General features: G+C 23.4%; 1 protein-coding gene across 1 annotated transcript; it reads right to left on the bottom strand.

Annotated features, from left to right (window-relative positions):
- Positions 1-1,601: 1,601 nt before the first annotated feature.
- On the bottom strand, positions 1,602-6,970 carry LOC145828888 (ficolin-3-like). Its single transcript, XM_082936633.1, has 6 exons — positions 6,859-6,970; positions 5,924-6,042; positions 5,531-5,627; positions 5,148-5,247; positions 4,467-4,540; positions 1,602-1,867 (listed from the first exon to the last, which is right to left on the bottom strand). The coding sequence occupies exons 1-6, from the start codon at positions 6,968-6,970 to the stop codon at positions 1,602-1,604; spliced, it is 768 nt and encodes a 255-aa protein (XP_082792759.1).
- Between the last annotated feature and the right edge of the window lie 13,951 nt (positions 6,971-20,921).

The raw sequence follows: 20,921 nt of genomic DNA, 5'->3' as shown, positions 1-20,921 counted from the left end.
AAATCATCTGTTTTAATTATTTTTATGGTAATTGCATTTTTTTTAGTTGCTAAGTATCCTTTCATATTTTAATTTACTTTGAGAATTATAAAGAAATTAAATAATCTTAAGTAGAATTTGTGACAAAACTGATTCAAGTTGTTGCTCTTAGCTCTAACTGCTATAACTGATTGTATTGTATGCATTGAAGTTTTATATATTGTTATTTAATATTCACTTAACAAAAAATTAGTAAAATATTATAAGCATTGGGTAAAGTCATCGTTAAAAACACACTTTCTTGATAGGATAGTTGCCAAATTTGTCTAAGAAAATTTCCAATCAACTATTAAAAAATTACACATAATAAAAAGTATTTTATTATGGTATTACAATAATTTTTAATTTAAAAAATAATCAAAATGTTTAAACTGAAATGAAGAAGTCGCCAAACAAATATGTGTAAGATGTTTTAAATTGAAGTAAACAAACTCTTAATCACTATTAGCTTTTTATAATTCGAATTATGGCAACCATGTTTCTAGAACTTTTTTTTAAATGTCACAGACGTATCACTGTCATTTTAATAGTTTTTGTAGTAATTGATGCAATATGTATGTCTAAACTGGAAAACTGGGCAACAGCGATACCGTACATCTAACTTTTTCAAGTCGAATGTCGAACTAGGTCGGATATACAGGCACTTCCTTTCGTCATCATCTTACACCACAAAATTATCGCAACCGAAGACGTCACAATAGGTCATCACCATGGAGGCGAACTTGGCCATAGCCATAATGAGATCATGACAACGGAAAGTTGGGGGTTTTCGGAGATGATGTTTGGGTCAAAAATTGAGGACACGAGCGTTCTGGTCGAAAATAATACAAGTTGGTCTAAGAATAAATAAAAATTTTGTGTTGACTTTTTCTTTTTAATTTCGTAGAAATGCTTTTAATGCGCCTGCTTTAAATTTTAATATGTCTTTATAAATCTAGCTTTCAAGTCTTATCGTGTAAAATTTGTTATTTTTTAATTTTTGTTTTAATTTTTTTAAAGTAAGTTATGTTTTTATAACACTGAACCAAGCATTATTTTTAAACGTTTTTATTTATTAAACTTTTATTTTTCGCTGTTTTTCTTAACCTTTTCAATTTTATTTTTTCAATATTTATTATTTACGCTATACAGAGAATAAAGTATTAGAAATAAGTTAAGAAAACAAAGTTTATTTATATGGAACCAAAAAGTTAAACTAAAAATGTAGTATTCATTAATATTCATAAGTATATAAAAATGACATCAATGTTGCAGTAAAGTTTTTATTTACAAGATTGATAATACTAAAAATGAATAAAATGTAAGTAAATATACAGTAAATTAAGCTACTCTTAAAGAATTAGTTTGAAAAAAATTCTTTAAGTAGACGTTATTTATTCTTAAATGGTGCTTGACAAAATGAAGTTTAAATCGTGGTCGAAAAATCAGCTTTAACTAAACTTAGTATTTCTACTCTAATTATTGTACTACTTGCATATTATGACAAAATATTAACAAGTAAGTAATTAAAGTACAAAACACAGCAAATGCATTAATCATTTTTAACAGTTGTAAGTAATTATTTAAACAGCTTCACGGATCATCCATCTCAATCTCCGTAATGCCCCGTAGTAATGTTCCCCGAAACCATTCCAAGTCATGAATTTAGGACCTAAACTTCCATAATCGCCGTACTTTCCGTTCAAGTTCTGTCGAAAGCAGTCGTTGGTCCAGTTGCCTCCATATGATTCATATACAGCAGCACAATTGTCTTCACTCAAATCGTTGTCAACGTCAAACCTTGAGAACTGCATGTTGTTGTGGAATTCGAGCGAATCACGACCAGTTTTATAAATATTTATTTACAACGTTGTAAACTTCTTAAGTTGTTGTGAATCATGTTATATAACTAACATATTGAACATTTTGTTAAAATATATATTTCATTGGTTTATTGAATACTGATTTTAAATGTTACATAAAAAACATTAACAGAAATTTCAAAAATATTGATTCAGTTTTAGATTTTTTTATAAAATAATGTTAAGCCATTAATTGTGAAAAAAATTAAAGTCACTTATGAAATGTTTAACTTGTTTTTTCAAATTTTCTAAAGTTCAACTTGCAACTATTTTTTTTATTATTTAATACAAATATATAAAACAAATGTGAATTAATACTTTTCCTACTTGCCAGTTTTAATTGGTAGAACACCGACCTTGTCAAACTAAAATGAAGAAAAATTATGAAAGATAAAAGTAAAACAGTATATAAAACGGTAGCCGGTTTTTTTTAAACTAGCGATAGTTTTAAGTTTAAATACTTCTAACTTATTTTTCTAACCATATAATTCAAAATTCAATTATACTATACTTTATCATATTAAATTAGGTAATTTTTAACTTAATCAAATCAAACTCGAGCATATCAAATGTATCAAAAAAAACTAAGACCATATTAATCAATAACATAAACAAGACTAATCTCAGTAAACTAAATATGTTTTGAACAGTTCTAATCAATAAAGTACAAGGCTAGTAATAGATGAACTTAAATAGAATAAAATTCATTACTTGTTAGCTTTGTACTCTACTGATGAGTACTAGTCGAAATATATTTATTATACAGTTTTGTGTGTTAGGTTTATCTTATTGATTAATTAATAATCAGTTATGTTTTAAACAATAATGTTAACTCAATTATTAACTCAATTAACTTTAAAATCGTTTTTAAAAACTTAATATTTATTCGGTATTAAATTTTATAAATCCTACTATCACAAAAAACCCAATAAAGAGGAATAAAATATGTAATATTTAAACTTTGATTTTAATTTTTATTTGAGGAAGATTTTTAGTTTAAGTACAGCTGTTAAGGTACTTAACATAATTGTATAATTTTTGCATTGGAACTACCAAAGTTTAAAAAAGAATAAGCAATGAAAAGTTATTGTTAGATTGAAAATTTAGAGAACTGTTTAAATGTACTCTTGTAATGTTGTTGTTGTTGAGTAAATTAAAATTACGTGGTTAGGTTTTTAAAACTTTAAATTAATCACCTCTAAAATATCATGCAAAGATGCGTGCGGGAATCTACTTTAAAGCAGTATTATTTTTAAAATATGTTAATTAAAAAAAACTTTCTGTCATCTTGTAAATTGATATCAAAAATTAAAGAAATCAGTAAATAAGCAGAAGCTATACTGTTTATATACGGACAAAATCAAAATTAAAAACATGAATTAAAAAACGTATAATATTTTCGAGTCTGATATGATCAAGTTTATATGATAAAGTTTGATAGGATCGAGTTTAATATGATTAATTTTACATTTTTCGAGTTTTATATTTTTGACTTTAAAATGATCGATTTAAGTAGGATCGAGTATAATATTATCCATATAAAATGATAAAGTTTAATGTATGGAGTTTAATTTGGTCGAGGTTAATATGATTGAGTTTGATATGAAGAAGTGTAAAGTCATTGCAAGTTATAAATAGTGTAACAAAATGTACATTTTGTTGTTTTTAAATGACCGCCAGGGGGCGTTAGACGATTTTTTATCAAATTACACAATAGAACTTAAACAAAGTTTGTTATTGCACTCATTAGCCTCTAGCTCACGCACTACGCGCAGCTCAATTATGCTGTTCTTTGTTTTTGTTTCTGGCTCAGTTAGTCATAAGATCGTGCAGAAAGCACATTAATTTTAAGAACTTAAGACTCTGATTGGATTAAAGAAGTTTGTTATGATTTTCATTTAATAAGATATTTATGTTTGTTTATATAATTGTATTGTGATCAGTTAAGCCATAAGACCGTGCGTAAGGCACATAAAATTTAAGAACTTAAGACACTAATTGAACTCAAGAACTTTTTATGATTTTCAATTTTTAAGATTTTTATACTTATTTGTATTGTTGTATTGTTTTGTGCTCAGTTTAGCCATCGTTGTGCATGAAGCACGACATATATTAAAAATCTGTATTATTTGTAGTATTAATAGTAAGACCGATTTTTGCATTTAAGATTGTGACATTCAGACACTTTAAGAACATTATTAAGAATGTTTTTATTTGAAGAATTAGGTGTTTACTTGTTGTGTTTATATTCGCAGTTTTCTTCAACTAATATATTAGCTGCATTATCACTTCTACTTTCTAATTGTCACATAAAAATCACTTTTTCAATAAACTCCCTTCATTAAAGTATTTATATATTTTAAGTTAATTACATATTTAATAAATATTTAGTTAAACCTAATGACTAAAGTAAATTCAGAAAAAGCCTTAAGAGCTAAACGCTTAGCGCAAAAAAGGGGACTTCCCCCAATTAAAGGTAGTTCCCACTACAGTCCATTTTATGACTACAATTGTAGTAAATTGTGAAAAACATTAACACTGATTGATAAACTTTAAAGGTTTATATACTTTTTTTGAAATACTAACCTACATTACCAGAGAAAGAGTTTTTTTCAAAAGTAAGTCTGTAATTATCAGTTCCATCAGCGATTTTGAAGTTTCTGAAAAAAAAAGATATATAAGTATTAAAGTATTATGTTATATCTATAAAAGAAACTAGGCTTCATATAAAGTTATCAAAAAAATTATCGTAAACTGTTTAATTGTTTCATACAATTTTTAAGAACAAAAAATTGACTAATAGGATAATTTTTTTCAAATTATCTAGTTTTACCAGGTTATTTAATGGGTTTTAATTATTTTCTAAGGAAAACTGGCATATATTACACGTGTTCTATAAAAACTATACTATACTTACAAATATTCTATCTTATTTCGCATTTTAAAATGTAGTTGCTAAACGTTGTATTTGTTTTAAAAATAAAAAGTTTTATTTAAAACTGATAAATAAAATTATTGACTAAAAGACATTGCATTATACCTTGTTCAAAACAAAAATTTTTGTTTAACAATTACTTGAAATTTAGAAACAGTTAGGTGGTTTTAGACAACATTTTATTAAATGTATTTGTTATTATTATTTGGTTTAAACATAACTAAAATATAAGTAAATAAAAATATTAAAGTGATCTAGGCATTGACCTTAGGAACAAGTTACTTTATTTGTTTTGAAGAATAAATGAATAAAATGTTTTAAAACAGACTAACTTATACTCAGCATATTTTTCTTCTCCTTTAAAACTTGTCATCTCAATTCTGAGTTGGTAATTTCTTCCATCGTTGGTTATTTTGCTGATTATTTTCAAACCTGTAACGTATAGTTTTACATAGGTGAAAATGTTACCTGCATTGATTTAAAAATGAATTGTTTAAAGGTAGTCTGACTTTTCATAATATAAATCGTACAGCTTTAAACGATGTGGTCTACATGTAATGTTGTTTTACTATACTATTGTTTAACTTCATCTATTATTAATTTTTAACATCAGTTGCAGCATACAAATAACATAAATGTTAGCTTTAATGTTTTTAATTTAGTTACATGTTTAAACTCATTATTTTATATTGTTATAAAAATCAGTATTTCTTACCAAGCCAGAATTCTCCATTGATATCTCCGAAGAAGTTTTCGTAAGACGTCCAACTCCTATTAAATTCAACAGATCCGTCATATCTGTTATGAAAAACCTGAAAACAAAAAAGCTATTTATTTATCAATCTATCTATTGTATAAACTTACCGAATAATGTTAAAATATAAAATTATTATAATATTTGCTGTACGAAGGTCGAACTTTTTGTAAATCACCTTATATGTTATGAAAAATGATAAATTAATTCGACTGTTTGCGTAAAAAATATATTTGAAACATCTCAACGCAAATATTAAAGTATATAAGCTTAAAAACTAAAGTTTTTAAAGTCAATACTCATATACTTTGAAATTTTAATAAATTTTAGTAAAGTGATTAATTTAATACTTACAATCCATCCTCCGTTAGCAGAGCTCATTTCACAAAACAGGTTTACGTGTTTCTCACCAACTAGAAATTTGTAAACTCCTGAATTTCTACTCATACCCGGTATTTGTGACGATTGACAATCTGTAAAAGTATTTTATATTTAGTTTTGTAGTTTAATTTAGGTATACATAATACATCAAAATCTCAAATACACTTGTGTTTTAAATTGTATTTATTTATATTCACATATGTTGTTCAACTATCGTTTGAGGAAATATATTGCATTTTAACAAACAATGTTCAACTATCTTTCCTTATAAATTTTGGCAATCTTTAACAATAATTGTTGTGTATTAAAAAATCGTAGCTCGATTAAAATTCTATTGTTAAGCTGTGAAATAAATTTGTTTTATGTTTTTGAATATTTTTTTTGAAAAATTCTAAAGTTTATAAATAGTATTTATTGTTCAATGTTCAACAAAAAAGTTATTGTATGGGTTTAAAAACATAAACTAATTTATATTTATATGAAAAGTAAAGCTGTTTTTTTGTTAAAAAAAATTTACTAGATTTGCAAGTTAACTTGGTAATTTAAAAAACTGAAATAATTACTAATAAATAATTTGAGTAACTAAACTAAATCCCATGAATGCCTAAGCATTTACTTTATTTTATTTATTATATTTTTTCTAATTTGGCTTTTTTGAAAACAGTCCATTATTTTATTAGTTTTAGGGATTTGTTTTGTCCTTTCACTTTAAATAGTATTTGACCTTTGCTGAGTACGGTATTGTTTTTATTAAAATATCTTAAGTTGTATTTCTTATCTTCTTATACCAAATTAGTCTTTTAAATTTTCTTTAACATCTTTCATAATTTTCTCATATTTTCATACATTTGAAAGCATGATAAACCGTTTGTAGATTGATGAATTCAATTTTTTCGGTTGTTACTTACTGATGAGTCCTAACAAGGACGAAACTGATCTCAGTCTACCCAAAGCTTGTGGTTTGATGATTGAATTAGTATGACCATCCCTTTTGTTAAAATTGAGCTTGTCTCGGGACATACGAAAGTCCAGGATTTCGCTCTGGAAACTTTCGACGATGTTTTCGTTAATTAAATTAAAAAAAACATATATATCTTTATAGACATTACGCTTATTTCGTATACCAAAATTTAAAACATATGTATATATCTACTTGTATATAGTTAGCAAACTTATTGTACGAAAAAAGCACAACATTCTATAAGGATAGGTGTTTATAATAGATATAATTAAAAGACATACCTTGCATAATAAAATAGTTTTCTATCTTTAGTAAAATATAAAAGTATCAAAAAACTTTAGAGACTAATAAAACTTTTAAAGTAAAAATATACTAATAAGACCAACAAGGATAACAAAAATTCTAATGTGGCTGAGCTAAGATTAAGAGTTACTTAGATTATTTGTGCAAATTTATTTTCTTAACCATCAAATTAATTATATTTCATAAAGTTATTCAAATGAAATAAATTAACAGTTTTTACTTATCATTTAGATATAAATTTGACAGTTTTATGTTTTAATTATAAATATTTGTAAATGCATACAAATATCTTTTAGTTGTTGATAGTTGAACAACAAATACTAAAAAAAAAATTTAAAACGTTTTAATTATAAAAATTCAAAATAATTAAATGTATCATGAGTTTAAATTAAAGCTAAACTTACTATATGAAAAACGTTTACATTTTAACTTGTTAATTTTACGTTTAAAATGACAAATAGTCTACACTATATAAATTAATGCTGTTAATTTTTTATTTACGTATTAATTAGTTAACAGTTTTTAATATCTCGTCTGTTTAAGTCACTCAGAACACTGTATACTTTTGGATTTAATATTAACAACAAATCAAAAAGTAATATTACTAATTCAAAACATTGCTGAATATGTATTACATGAGTGTTAATGAAATAGTTTGAACCCTCTATTTATCGTTATAGCTTAAACAGACTTTCTAAGTTTCAATTTTAATTTTTTATTTACCAAACTATACATAAGAAAGTATGATATATCTCTATGAAAAATAATTTTCAATTAGTACTTGATTTTACTTTTAAAGACTCAATAAGTTGTAACTGTTTTATTCACAAACTATCTATAGTAGTATAAATATATATTTAATGTATTGTAACAAACACTAACCCTGACTTGCGGATTTTGTATTTGTTATGAAACATGAACATTTCACGTGGCAATTTTAGTGCAGTCAAGCGTGACTAATAGACAAATACATTGTAATTATATTGTAGTATATATATTGTTTTTCCTAACAAAATTTATATATTCTGATTGCTTTTTCAGTATCAGCTGCATTATTGAATTGTGATTGGCAGCTTATAATACTTTAGTAGAATTAACTTGGTTAGTCTATTGTGCTTTAGATAAACTATTCTATAAAGAGTTATACATTATAGTCTGACTCTTGTATTTTGTATTTGGCATTTCAAGTAGTTTAACTTATTGGGTGTTTATAAACATATTAACTACTTGTTCAGTTTGACACCTTCCAGGTGTTTTGTTAGTAAGTATATTTTTAAATAGTGTCGCAGTATTATTTGTGTAATTTTATTTTGTATATAAATAGTACCATTTTCAACTTCCTGTCTGTTTTTATATTAAATAATTATGAGTAAAAATAACCTAAGCAGTAATAACGAGCCCCTTGTTAAGCTATCCCCCAAGCGCAAGCGGACTAGGGCCTCTGCACGTTTACAGCAGGTGCATGAGGAAAAAGGTCACGTTGACAATATGCCCTCTGGCGGTCAACCTGATCTCTCTGAACCTTTGGGCCGTGAGGCACCAACATCCACTGCTTACAGTATTTTCACAAACTATTTTAATTTACAGTAGACACTCAAAATTACTTTTAGAGTTAAAATAAGTTTTAATTTTTATTCAAAAACTTAGCACTAACATTTCATTTTTGGTAAACACTTAGGAGCGATGAGTTTCCACATTCCATTGTTAAAACCATCATCAATACAGTAGTTAGTGATTAAACAAGCATCATCTATTTCGAAGCCTAGTATATTTAATTGATTTTTTTGAATATATAAACTTTTTTTTGTAAAAATGTTTTTTAAATCTTTCAACAAGTACTAGAACCTTTTTTTTTAAGTTATGACTAAAACTACAATCAAATTTTAAAACTTGCTATTTTTTGTCAAAATAAACTGTCATCATGATGTACAAACACTTTATGCTTTTTATTTAATACTATACATACTATTTGTTATAAAAACACACATTTACTAGTTATATAGAGGTAAAACAGGTTAAATGTTTGGCTTGTGAGATTCTTATTATGTTTTGAAGAAAACAAAAAATATGTTTACTTACCACGATGGCAAGAATAGGTACATTCGCTACCCAGTTTATTATAATGACTGCATTTTATATTACCGTTAGAAATCTCCTCTATATACGGACAGTCGGTAGCTGTTGTTAATTATATTAGGCTTTTAAGAGTTGTTTAATAATGTAAATTTGTTTTTGTGGTGAAATTTTTATTTGTAAACATTCCCTACAAATGTTTTAGTTAAACATATATTTATCAAAATATTAGCTGATCATTATCAATGAGAAATATGTAAAAATTAAACTTTAGTCTTATAATAAAATACAATTAACAATTACAAAGTTTTTATGTTTCAAAGTATGTACTTAGTATTTTCGACTTACTTTCATTTTTAAGCAATAAGAAATATATTAACAAGTAATTGTGAAGTGTTATCGTATAAGTATACTCCTAGTTTTATTTTTTACGCTACTTGTAAAACAAGGTTAGTTCAAGTTTTGAAGTATTAAAAAAAAAATAGATACCTAAAAGTTACTATTAGAATATTGTACTTTATATTTAGTAGTCATAGTTGTTACCTTTTTTATTTATTAACAAACACTTTACAGCATGTACTTGATACTTGAACACAGTTTCAAAATCTGTGTTATAAAGAAATAAATGCTGTACAAATTATTAATTTTTAATAGAATCAATCATTTTTAAATATAATGTCTTTAAACGCTTATACAAAAAAAAGAGTACAAGTTTATAAGTACATGTTGTGTACAATGTGTTTAAAAATGTAAGGATTTAGTTTAAATATTATAGCTCAGCTTTAGTATAGTTTCTTTACTATTGAGTTTTCAAAAGTCACGCACGTAATAAATCTTTTGTATGAAAATGACCTTTTAATATAATTGTCAATAGATAACTATTAAATCTAAAACCGATAGTTTGACTCCTCTTATATTATTTGAAAATCTTATAAAAAAAACTATAACTAAAATCAAGTAAAATAAGTATTTAAGAATATTAGCATTATTTGTTATTTTAAGCTTTAACATTAGTTTTTTTAATTCAATTCAGAACGGTAAATTTAGTCACAAAATAAAAGTAAGTTTTTATATAAATTACAAAATAAAACTATGTTCTAATGTGATTTATTAAACTATATAATTTAAGCTTACCCTGTTCGTTTTCAGCTCTAACTGATAACAAAACAAAGGCGTAGATAAAAAGAATTTTCATGTTTGTAGCATAAAAGTGTAAAATTTAATAAACCTGTATAGAAAAAATTTATTTAAAATAGTTGGACACTGTTTAATTTTTACTTATCAAATTAAAAAATTTATTATGAATGTTAATATTTAAAAAATAAGTGAAGAAATTTATTTGATGATTATTAAAAGTTTAAGAAGTTAGACCTAAAAAATTACAACTTCTTCAATAGCATAAACAGTATAAAAAGTTTTATGTTTAAATCATGATACTTTATTTATAAAATAACTAAAATAAGAAAACTAGAACAACATGAAACAGCTCTAGTAGTTTATCGAAAGAGACTTATGTATAAGTTTATCTTTTAGAGGAAATCTTAACAACTTAAGTTTTTTAAATACTTTATTTCGTTAATATATTATACTTAGATGAAAATTAACTACTAACATTAAAAAGGAAAAGCGTTTAAGTAATTTTTAAATTTATAATATGTTATATCATAACTGCTTTCAAGGTTAACAATTTATATATTATACACGACTATTAAAAAATAGTGATATTAATATGTTTAACTAAATTCAGTTTCTTTAAAATATAACATAAATACTTAAGCACTTTTGTATGATTAAGGTTACTATTAAAATTTACATTTTTTAGCTTTGCTTTTTATTAAACTTCTAAAAAAAAATCTTTATCCACTTAATTATTCGATTGAATTAAATAATATTTCTTTTCCTATACAAAATAATAATATATATATATATTTGCTAACTTAAATTAACTATTGTTGTAAAATCGATAAAACATTTGTTTATTAAAAAAATATTTTTCTTAAATGTAGCTTTAAGTCATATTAAGTTTTAATAATCTAACTTAAAATTTTAACTTCTCAATAAAAATAATTTTATTATTTTAGTTTAGTTCAAACTTAAAAATACTTTTTTGTAATTATAAACGTAATCTAAAACCAATTTAAAAAACGACAGAAGTTTAACTAATATCAAAATATAACTATCATTTTGTAAAACCATAACATAGTTTTAAGCTTTCATTAATAATTTAAATTTGTTTTGCTTATTTAAATAATTTTTATTAGAAAATTGATAGAGATTAAAAAAAATAGACACATTGTATTCAACTTATAAAAATCAAAGTAAACCAAATAATAGTTTTGTCATTTTAAGCAGAGTTATAAAACTGATACTAAAGGTCACAATTTTAAGCCTAGTTTAAAATTTTTAATTTGTGCACGATTATCCAACTAAACTTGCGATTATTATATTCGCTAAGTTAGATACGGTATCAAAGTTTACAGTATATTCTTTTAGTACTTTTATAGGAGTAAAATATAAAGTTTTAACTTTGCTAAGTTTATATATTTTCGTAGTTAAATGAAAATATCTAAAAATTAAATACTATATAGTTAATAATTCTTAAATAATTTAGTTGTCTTTACTAAAGCTTACATTTGTACACAAAATTGCCTACCCAAAGATAGTCTAAAAAAGGTTATCAACTCATTTGTTATTTATTAGTTTGTTATTTTGTTAAAAGCAAGTTATTTTATCAATTTTTTTATCTAACCATTTTTAACTTGTTTGCAGTTTATACTTTTTTTTTCGATAAATGTGTCTTGACTAAATAAAAACTAAACATGTTAAAGTATCTTAGTCGATTGCTTTAGATGTTAAAAAGTATTTGTAGTAATTAAAAAAAGTATCTAATTATAACTAAGCAAAAACTAATCTTATTTAAACTAACTAAAAATGTTATACTTTAATTCTTAAATGAACTACATTTATTTAACTATTTCTGCTTAAAAAACATATGGAGATAAGTTCTTTCAAGCTACAAATCAACTATCAGTTAATATAAGAAAATAAAATAAACAATAACTCGTAACTACAAGCTAAGTACAAATGACATGTCGTGTTATTCTATGTAGGTTAAAAAGTATAAAATTTTCCACGACTATATAAATAATTGTGTAATTACTAATTTAAGTTATGTTAGTAACATATTTAAATAATCTACTTTAGTACTTTTGTAGAAATATAGTTCATTTTTTTTAAACTTTGATGAGTAAAATCATTTTTTCAGTTCGTTCTAGTTTTAATCTAGTAAGTAAGCAAGTTAAATATAACGACTTAAAACTAAAGTTATTGCGTTTTTTTTTCTCTGTAAGACTTTATTATACATTTAAAAATAACGTAAATATTTTAGGATTAGTGCAAAGAAGATAAACACAAATGTACTAAATATACAGTACTAAATATAAGTTAAATAGTTATTTCTTTACAAATAATGAATCAACAAAAAAGTATTGAAAATAATTATATTAGCAGTAGTATCATAATTAGATTATATGGTAAAAGTGTTATTTGCAGCAAAGTCGACTTTTTTTTGTAAAGCTTTATAATAGAAGAGAAGTAAACTTTTAATTAACATGAAAACAACATTTAGTTATAAATTAAGTAAAAAGTAATCGTTAAGTTGTACTACGATTAAATGAAAGCTAGGTAAACTAATTAATTAAAAATGTTAATAATTATGATTGTAAAGGTAAACTAAAGTTTTAAAATATTTCTTTTATTTTAATTTGTTTGTATCCTTTTTTAAGAACTTTTTTAAAAAATTAAATAAATACGTAATAGAATGAGGTATATTCAATGATTTTAAATCAGTCTGAAAGATAGATAAACTAAAAAGATTATTTCTTTCATTGTTTAGAATTAAAAAAAATAACATTTCTTTATTCAACCTAAAACATTAACATTCACTTAGGCAATAGTGATTCGGTTATTACAAGTAAAGTTTAAAAACACGAAATTATTTGAAATAATTTCTTATGTAGGTTAAAATTAAAACTTGTTCACGACCATCCAATAAACGTGTTTTTCGATGTTTGGTAATATAAAATTTTTTAAAGTTTTACAATTGTTTTAGTATTTTTGTTTAGTATATATTTCTTTAGTTAATTAAAGTTTAAGAAGTTTAAACTAAAACCATACGACTTCTTCAAAAGCATTAAGAATTTTTAAATCTTATGTTTAAATCCCGATTCTTTTTTCATTAGATAACTACTAGAAAAATCAGGTAAATAAACAAAAAATATAAAACAAATTAAATAAAATAACTTCTAAACAGTTCAAGTAACTTAGCAAAATACACTTTTGTAACAGTTTATTTATTAAGAGTAAAACAAAATAACTTGTTTTTTTATATACCATTTTTTTTTAAGTTTTTTACACTTGATTAAAAACAAACTACTAACACAGCGAGGTAAAGCATCTAATAACTTATCGTTTTAAGTTAACAATATGTTTTTTCATAACTTAGTATCTAGGTTAATTTTTATGCGTTATACACGACTATTAAAAAACGTGATACAAATATGTTTAACTAAACTCAGTCTGTTTTATATAAAAAAAAGTTTCGTTCAATCTTTTTTGTATTGTCTAAGATAACGGCTAAATTTTAGATATTTTAGTTATTATTTTACCAAACTAACTACAGCTAAAAAAAATCAATATTTTGAATTTAGTTTATTTAAAATCTTGATCCTTTGCACATTTTGCACAACTAAAATAATTTTGTTATAACTTAAACCAACTACTATTTTAAAACCTATTAAATATTGTTTTTAAAAAGATTATATTGCTAAACCCATATTTTAGTTCTAAAACTATTTTTATGATAAATTTTAAATGTTTATACTTTAAAGCTTGAAATTCTAACTAAAACAAATTTATCAATGCAACTTAGTTGCTAACATAATAAACTGTTTTATTTATTTTGACAGCATTATAATTTATTTATAAAACACCAAAAGTTTATTTATCATTATAACGAATATTAATCACTATCTCGCAAATCTAGCACATAATATAGTTTGTTTGCTTTCAAATAGACTTTATTGAAATTTTAACTAAATTATTTTTTTATTAAAACCTTGATAAAGATAATAAATTAAAACCTTAAACACAATACAACTAACTTATCTGAAACAGAGTAAAATGAATGATAGTTTGATAATTTTAATAAAAATTATGAAACTGATATTAGAGGTCACAATTTTAATCTAGGTTAAACGTTTTAAGTTTGTGCACGATTATCTAACTAAACGTGTAATTATTTTTTTACCGATATAAAAATTTTATTAAAGTTTACAGTATGTTCTTTTAAAACTTTTATAGGGGTAAAGGTTAAAGTTTTAACTATGCAAAAGTTTATATAATTTTGTAGTTATTTCGAAGATCTTAAAATTGAAAATTTTACAATTAATATTCCTTAAACCGCTTTAAATGTGTTACATAACATGTTACATTGTACACAAAATTGCCTACATAAATATAGTCTTAAAATTTTGAATCGTCTTTTTTTGTCAGTTTGTTTAGACAAACTTTAAAAATTAAACATTTTTATAGTACCATTTTATACTTCTACTTCGATAAATTTGTCTTGTTTAAAAAAAAAAACTTAACTTCAAAGCTTTTTGTCGATAACTCTAAATGTTAAATAGTATTTGTATTGCATTAAACATCATTTGAATATAACTAAACATTTTTTTAAATTCTCTGTAAACATATTGTTCTACAGTTTTTAAACAAACTTTATCTATCTTTCTTTTTTTGTTTTATAAAAGTTGTTGACGCATAAATTATTATTTCTTCAAACAACTAACGATTACTATAAGAAAAAAAGTATTTAATAACTTAGTAGTTATAAGCAAAGTTAAATTTTTGTACTTATTACTTTTTAGATCACAATAATAATTCACGACTTAATGAAAAGGAGAATGATCAAATCAAGTTTTTAAGTTTTTTTAACGAAACAATGTTTCACAAAACTCAATGTTTGAACTAAGTTAAACGAGATCATCAATTGAATAAAATCTGTAAAAAAGTTTTTATGAACATGCAAAAAGGCATTAGGCTAATCTTAAAATAAAACTGACATTCATGTGTAAAAAACAATAACAAAACAACAAATTAAAATCTATAGTTTAAAGCTATCGACTTAAGAAATTCATAATGTTACTAGGTTTTTTATGTTAAGGACAAAAAAGTTTATTAGTATTATGACTTTAAAACTTAAACAAATAAAAATATTTCTTACAATTAGTAGACTTGAAAACGAGTGAAACATTGTTTTGGTAATTAAATAATAAAAACTTAAGTTTGAAAAAATAATTAACAAAACGATATGTCATATTTATGTTACAAGAATGAAAAGTAAAATAGTTTTCATTACTTTCTTGAGAAATGTTTATTAACTAACTTAATTTATGTTAGTTACAGTGTTTAAAATTCTGTTTCGTACTTTCGTAGAATTAAAAGGTCATTTTTGAAACTTTGAATTGTGTGTTTAGTTCGTACCAGTGGCGTCGCGTGGTATTTTTTTTAGGTGGTGCAGAATTTTAAAAAAATCCCCTACTTTAAAACTCTTTTTTATCTAAAATAAAAACTTTTTTCTACAACAATTACATAAAATTGCTAATGTAACTGGGGAAATTTTGTTTAAAAATGAAAAATTATTTTTTCAAAAAAAATTATTTATGAAAATAACTTAAAAAAAAGTAAATACTTTGAAAATTAAAGTAAATATAGGAATAAAAAAAAATTAAGTTATTTAAAAGATTCAAAAAATGTGGGCTTACTTATGAGTATTAATCTTTAAGAAAGCTTTAAAGTTTAAACTAACAGTAGAAAAAATTTAGACAAAACAAATGTTTATTATATTGAAAAATACAGCAACTTAAATAGTTTTTTTTTTGAAAAAATCCTCAATCTTATTTAAAAAATATTTGATTAAACATCATACTAAGAATGGTTATTTTACTAATATTTAACTTAACAAAAAAAATCTTATTAGACTTGGCAGAAAATTAAAAAGTCTACAAGCAAAATAAATGTTATGTACAAACTGCAGGTTTATTTTAAATAAAATTTATTTTATTCAAGTTTATTAAAGAGTAACTATTAGCTCTCTGAAAGAGTTTAAAAAGTGCCTAACCCCCCACTCCCCTTACCCCTCACTATTTTGCACAACTTTTTTTTACAATTATTAAGATTTTTTTTAACTTTTTTTCTAAATTTAATGTTTTTTTGTTTGAGGTTTAAAATTCAATAGTTTTTAAAGGGTATCTTTTCTTTATTTAATTTTAATTTGTTTTTTATTTTGAAGATAGTATTTTTCTCAGAAGCTCACCTTTTTTAAGTTTAGTTTATGAGGCTGTTGAACTTTTCAAGAAATTTAAAGATAATATATAAATATGTAACCATTATAGCAGTAAAAATTGGTTAGTTAGTTTTCATGTGGCCATAGGGGTAAAACACTTATTTTTTAATTTTAAATAAGCTTTTTATTTTCAGAGTAAAAAACTAAAACTGCTTTAGTCAGCCTGAATTTTTTCCTAATTCGGTCTGTTTTAATTTATCTTGGGTCTTCTTGAGTTTTTTTAACATTTCTAAGTTGTCCTGATTATGAGGCAAGGCAACTATGTTTCAACAATTTTATCTAAAATTTTTGCTTTGTTTATGAAAAATTAAATCAAAAATCATATAAAGTAGACTAAATTTTTCTAAAATCTAAGTAATTAAAGTTATTGGGGGTCAGACCAATATTTTAAGTTAGGCTATTTACTTTATTTAAATATGTGAATGTTTCAATAATAATAATTTTGATTTAATATAAATCTAAATTATTTTTCTGTAAAAGTAAACTATAAGTTTATAATAAACTTCTTAACACTTTTTTTCAGAACTCAAATTTTACATTTAAATATAATTTAATTAAATATTTTATTAACTTTTTGATAACAATAATCAGTTATAGTTAAGTTTATCTATGCTTAAATACAGAAAATCAAATTTTAAGACTTTGGTGATTTAGGTTTTTTATCTTTTTTTTTTCAAAATGTGTAATTTATGACAATAATGTTCTTTTATTGTCCTGTTTAAATATAAGTAATCTCTCAATTTAAAAAATCATGAGGGTACATAAACTTAAGTTTAATCCTTTGCAGTAGCTTAGCTTTGTTATTTTTTGTTTACAATAGCTTGTTGATGATACTTAAGCATGTCCTGTTTTAGGGAATTTTTAACTTAGCTTACTTACCGCAAGATATTGATTTTGCGGTAATTCTTGAAGAAATTTTGCTTTTTTGAGTTCATTTGCGGCAGTCAGCTAAGAGTTTGCGGCAGTGAAGTGGGCAAAATGGTCGTTTTCAAAGTTGAAGTTTTAAAAGAGATTAAAAGTTCTAAAAAGTAACGAAAACGTTATAGATACTTATTTTTTTTTCTTTCAAAGTTTCAAGGTGGTGCAGTTGCGGCAGTGCAACACCCCACGCTACGCCCCTGGTTCGTACTAGTTTTATTTACAACATTGTTTAATTCAAAAAACAAAATAAGACTAAGTATGAAAAAAATTGTGTCTAACTTTTTATATTACTTCTTAAGTACTAAACGTAAAACAAATAGTTGTTTATTTAAAATCAGTGAATCAGTATAATAAATTAAAGTTCTTTGAGGTTAAAGTATGCAATCTGCTCATAAAGTTTAATTTTCATTATATTTACTTTTGTGTAAATTTTATAGTATTAACTTAGCATGTTATAAATTACATAAAAACATTATTTTGTTATAATTAAAGCAAATAGAAAGTGTTATTTAAAAAAAATTAATATATAAAGTAAAGCAACCTAAACAAACTGGTAAAGAAGATTAGTCAAAATACTGTAATTAAAAACTTCATAAATATATAAATTAAAAAAAATTGATAAAAATAAAACTTTATATACTCACTAAACAACTAACATACTAACCTATAACAGGTAACAAGTGTTAGAAGTAAATTTTTAATACACAAAATAGAAAGAAAAAAAGCTTCGTTTTTATGTTAAATAAATGAAAGATGCACTTAATCATTTGAATAAACGTGTTACTACCAATTTAAGTAAAGTTAATCACAGTTTTCAAGTTTTGTAAACTTTGTACAGTAATTCTGAAAATTTAATGTCACAGTCAAAATATTATGTTTTTCTTTTAAATCATTATAGAGTTGTAAATAAACTCTTTTCGTTTTTGAGACACGTTGAATACTTAAGTTATTTCGTTTTTATGATTGTACAACATTTTTACATTGCTTAATATACTAATAACTTATTATTTATTTCAGTAAATAAAAAAGGTAAGAAACATTTATATTATCTTTTCACTATAAGTATACACACTAAAAAATATATAGTATAAACTTACTAATTTAAAGAAAATTTAACAGTTCAATAGAATTAGGTTATACTTTTTATTTAGATTTTTATAATCAGGGCAACAAGTAATAAAAGTTAAATAAACAAATAGTTTTTTTTTTTGTTTCTTTTTTTTTTTCATTTGATTCAAAGAAGTTTTGACAAGTTTCTAATTATTATTGAAGTACAAGTTACAAGAAATATTTACATGACATCTAAAAGAACGCTTTTAAAAAAAGCTGATTTTTACTGTTTTTTTTTTTAATTATTCGCTGTAAAAACGATAACTTTCTAATTAATAACAAAATTAAACATTAATTTACGTTTGCAATCAAGTTAGTAGAGGTAAAAAAATTTGAGTTTAGTTATTCAGTTAAGTATTTTATACAAAATTTACGTTAAAAGAAATTGAATTATGTAACAAATGTAAAACAGATGAAAAATATTATACAACTCTTTTAGATTTCTGTAAATTCGATTAAGAAGACTGCAATCAACCAATAAAATATTCTCATATTTAGCAAATTTTTTCTAAGTAAGTAATGCAAAAGCACATCATACATTAGTAACAAAAATAAAAGTGTATAAAACTTAAACTCGTTCTTTTGAATTTAAGTTTAACTGACTGAATCTATATGCCTTTTTTTTTTAATTCAATACCTTTTTTTGTTTAAAAACGAAAACTTATATGTCATTCAGGATAAATATTTTATTAAAAACATTTTTAAACTTCTGGATTGTTGAAAAATAAGCTAAGTTTACAAAACTTAATAAATTTCATATAAGCAGTATTGTAATAAAAAAATAATACTTCAACATAAAAAAATAGCATTAAGAGCACAATAGACAAAATAAATAATAAAAAATTATATTGTGTGATTGAAAACTGATAAGCACCTAAGAAAAAATTATGTTATTAATTGACTTCTATAGTTGCTTTAATTTGAGAAATATTAAAATAAACAAGTAAATGTTGATTCAAAAATAGAGTGTGTATTTAACAAGGAGTTTTAAACTTTGTACAGTTTAGACAACACAACGGTATCAAGCTTTAGAAATAAAACAAGTAAATTAATTAATATCCATACACCAATAAAACCGATAGCAAAAAATCTATTTAGCAAGCGTTTGTGATCTAATTTTATAAGAAACTTAAGAATGCAATAACTAAATTAGAGCACGAAGAAAATAAAAAAACAAAATTTACCAGATGCTAACTTTGATATAATAGTTAAATTACTGAACTAAATTAATATCAATATACCAATAAGTCAATTTAACAAGCGTCTGTAATCTAATTTTACGAGAAACTTAAGACTGCAAAAACTAAGTTTGATATAATTGTTAAACTGCTAAATTAAATATTTGTTATTTAGTTATTGTTCGCTAAACCCATATGACTAAAGAAGTATTTTATGAAGTATAAAATTATTAAATTGAAAATGAAAACAAAAAATATATTATTTGAACATAATAGAAAAATTACGTAAATTAAATTGATAAGTTCGTAGTTGTAAAAAAAAACAATATTTTAAGAACATGTATAACTTTGCATATCAAAATAAGTTTATAATAATTAAAGTTTAAACAAAATCCTATTGAAAAAGAAAGCTAAACACTTCTAACTTTTATAACCTTAAAATTCACTTTAATACCGGTAAAAAAATGTATGAAAACAGTGAAAATGTTAGATTTAAAATATATTGAAGTTAGTTAAATAAAAAGACATATACATTAAGTATATTCTTTTGTATTTTATTCAAACTTATACTTTTTACTTTTTAACTATACAGATTTAATTTAATAACCTTTCTTTAAAATGTTTTTAAAATTTTTGCAGTTATAGTTAAGAAGAAGCTTATTTTTGTAACTAATATTTGTTGGTAAGTGAGTATTAAGAAAACAGTTAATTTATTATAAAAAAAAATAAACTTAATGCACTGGTTATGTATGACTTAAAGCTCATATTTGAACGTTTAATAAAGTAAATACTCCTTAAAACTTGTTTCTATTGATATACTTACAAGACTATAATTTTTAAAATTTAAGTTATCAAATTGTTTATTGTACTATAAAAAAGATGCTTTTGTCTTAAATAATAAAAAAGTAAAGTTTCAGTATAACTTATGAAATGAAAATAGTATTAACAACTACTAGTTAAAAAACAGTAAATGTTTATAATCTTTTAAACACCAACCAAGGGTAAGTGTCACTTTTGCAC

Source organism: Thalia democratica, chromosome 2, assembly GCF_965202585.1.
Source record: "Thalia democratica chromosome 2, ktThaDemo2.hap1.1, whole genome shotgun sequence".
Taxonomy (NCBI): domain Eukaryota; kingdom Metazoa; phylum Chordata; class Thaliacea; order Salpida; family Salpidae; genus Thalia; species Thalia democratica.
Note: the sequence above shows the minus strand (reverse complement) of the source record. Positions and strands in the feature narration are given on the sequence as shown.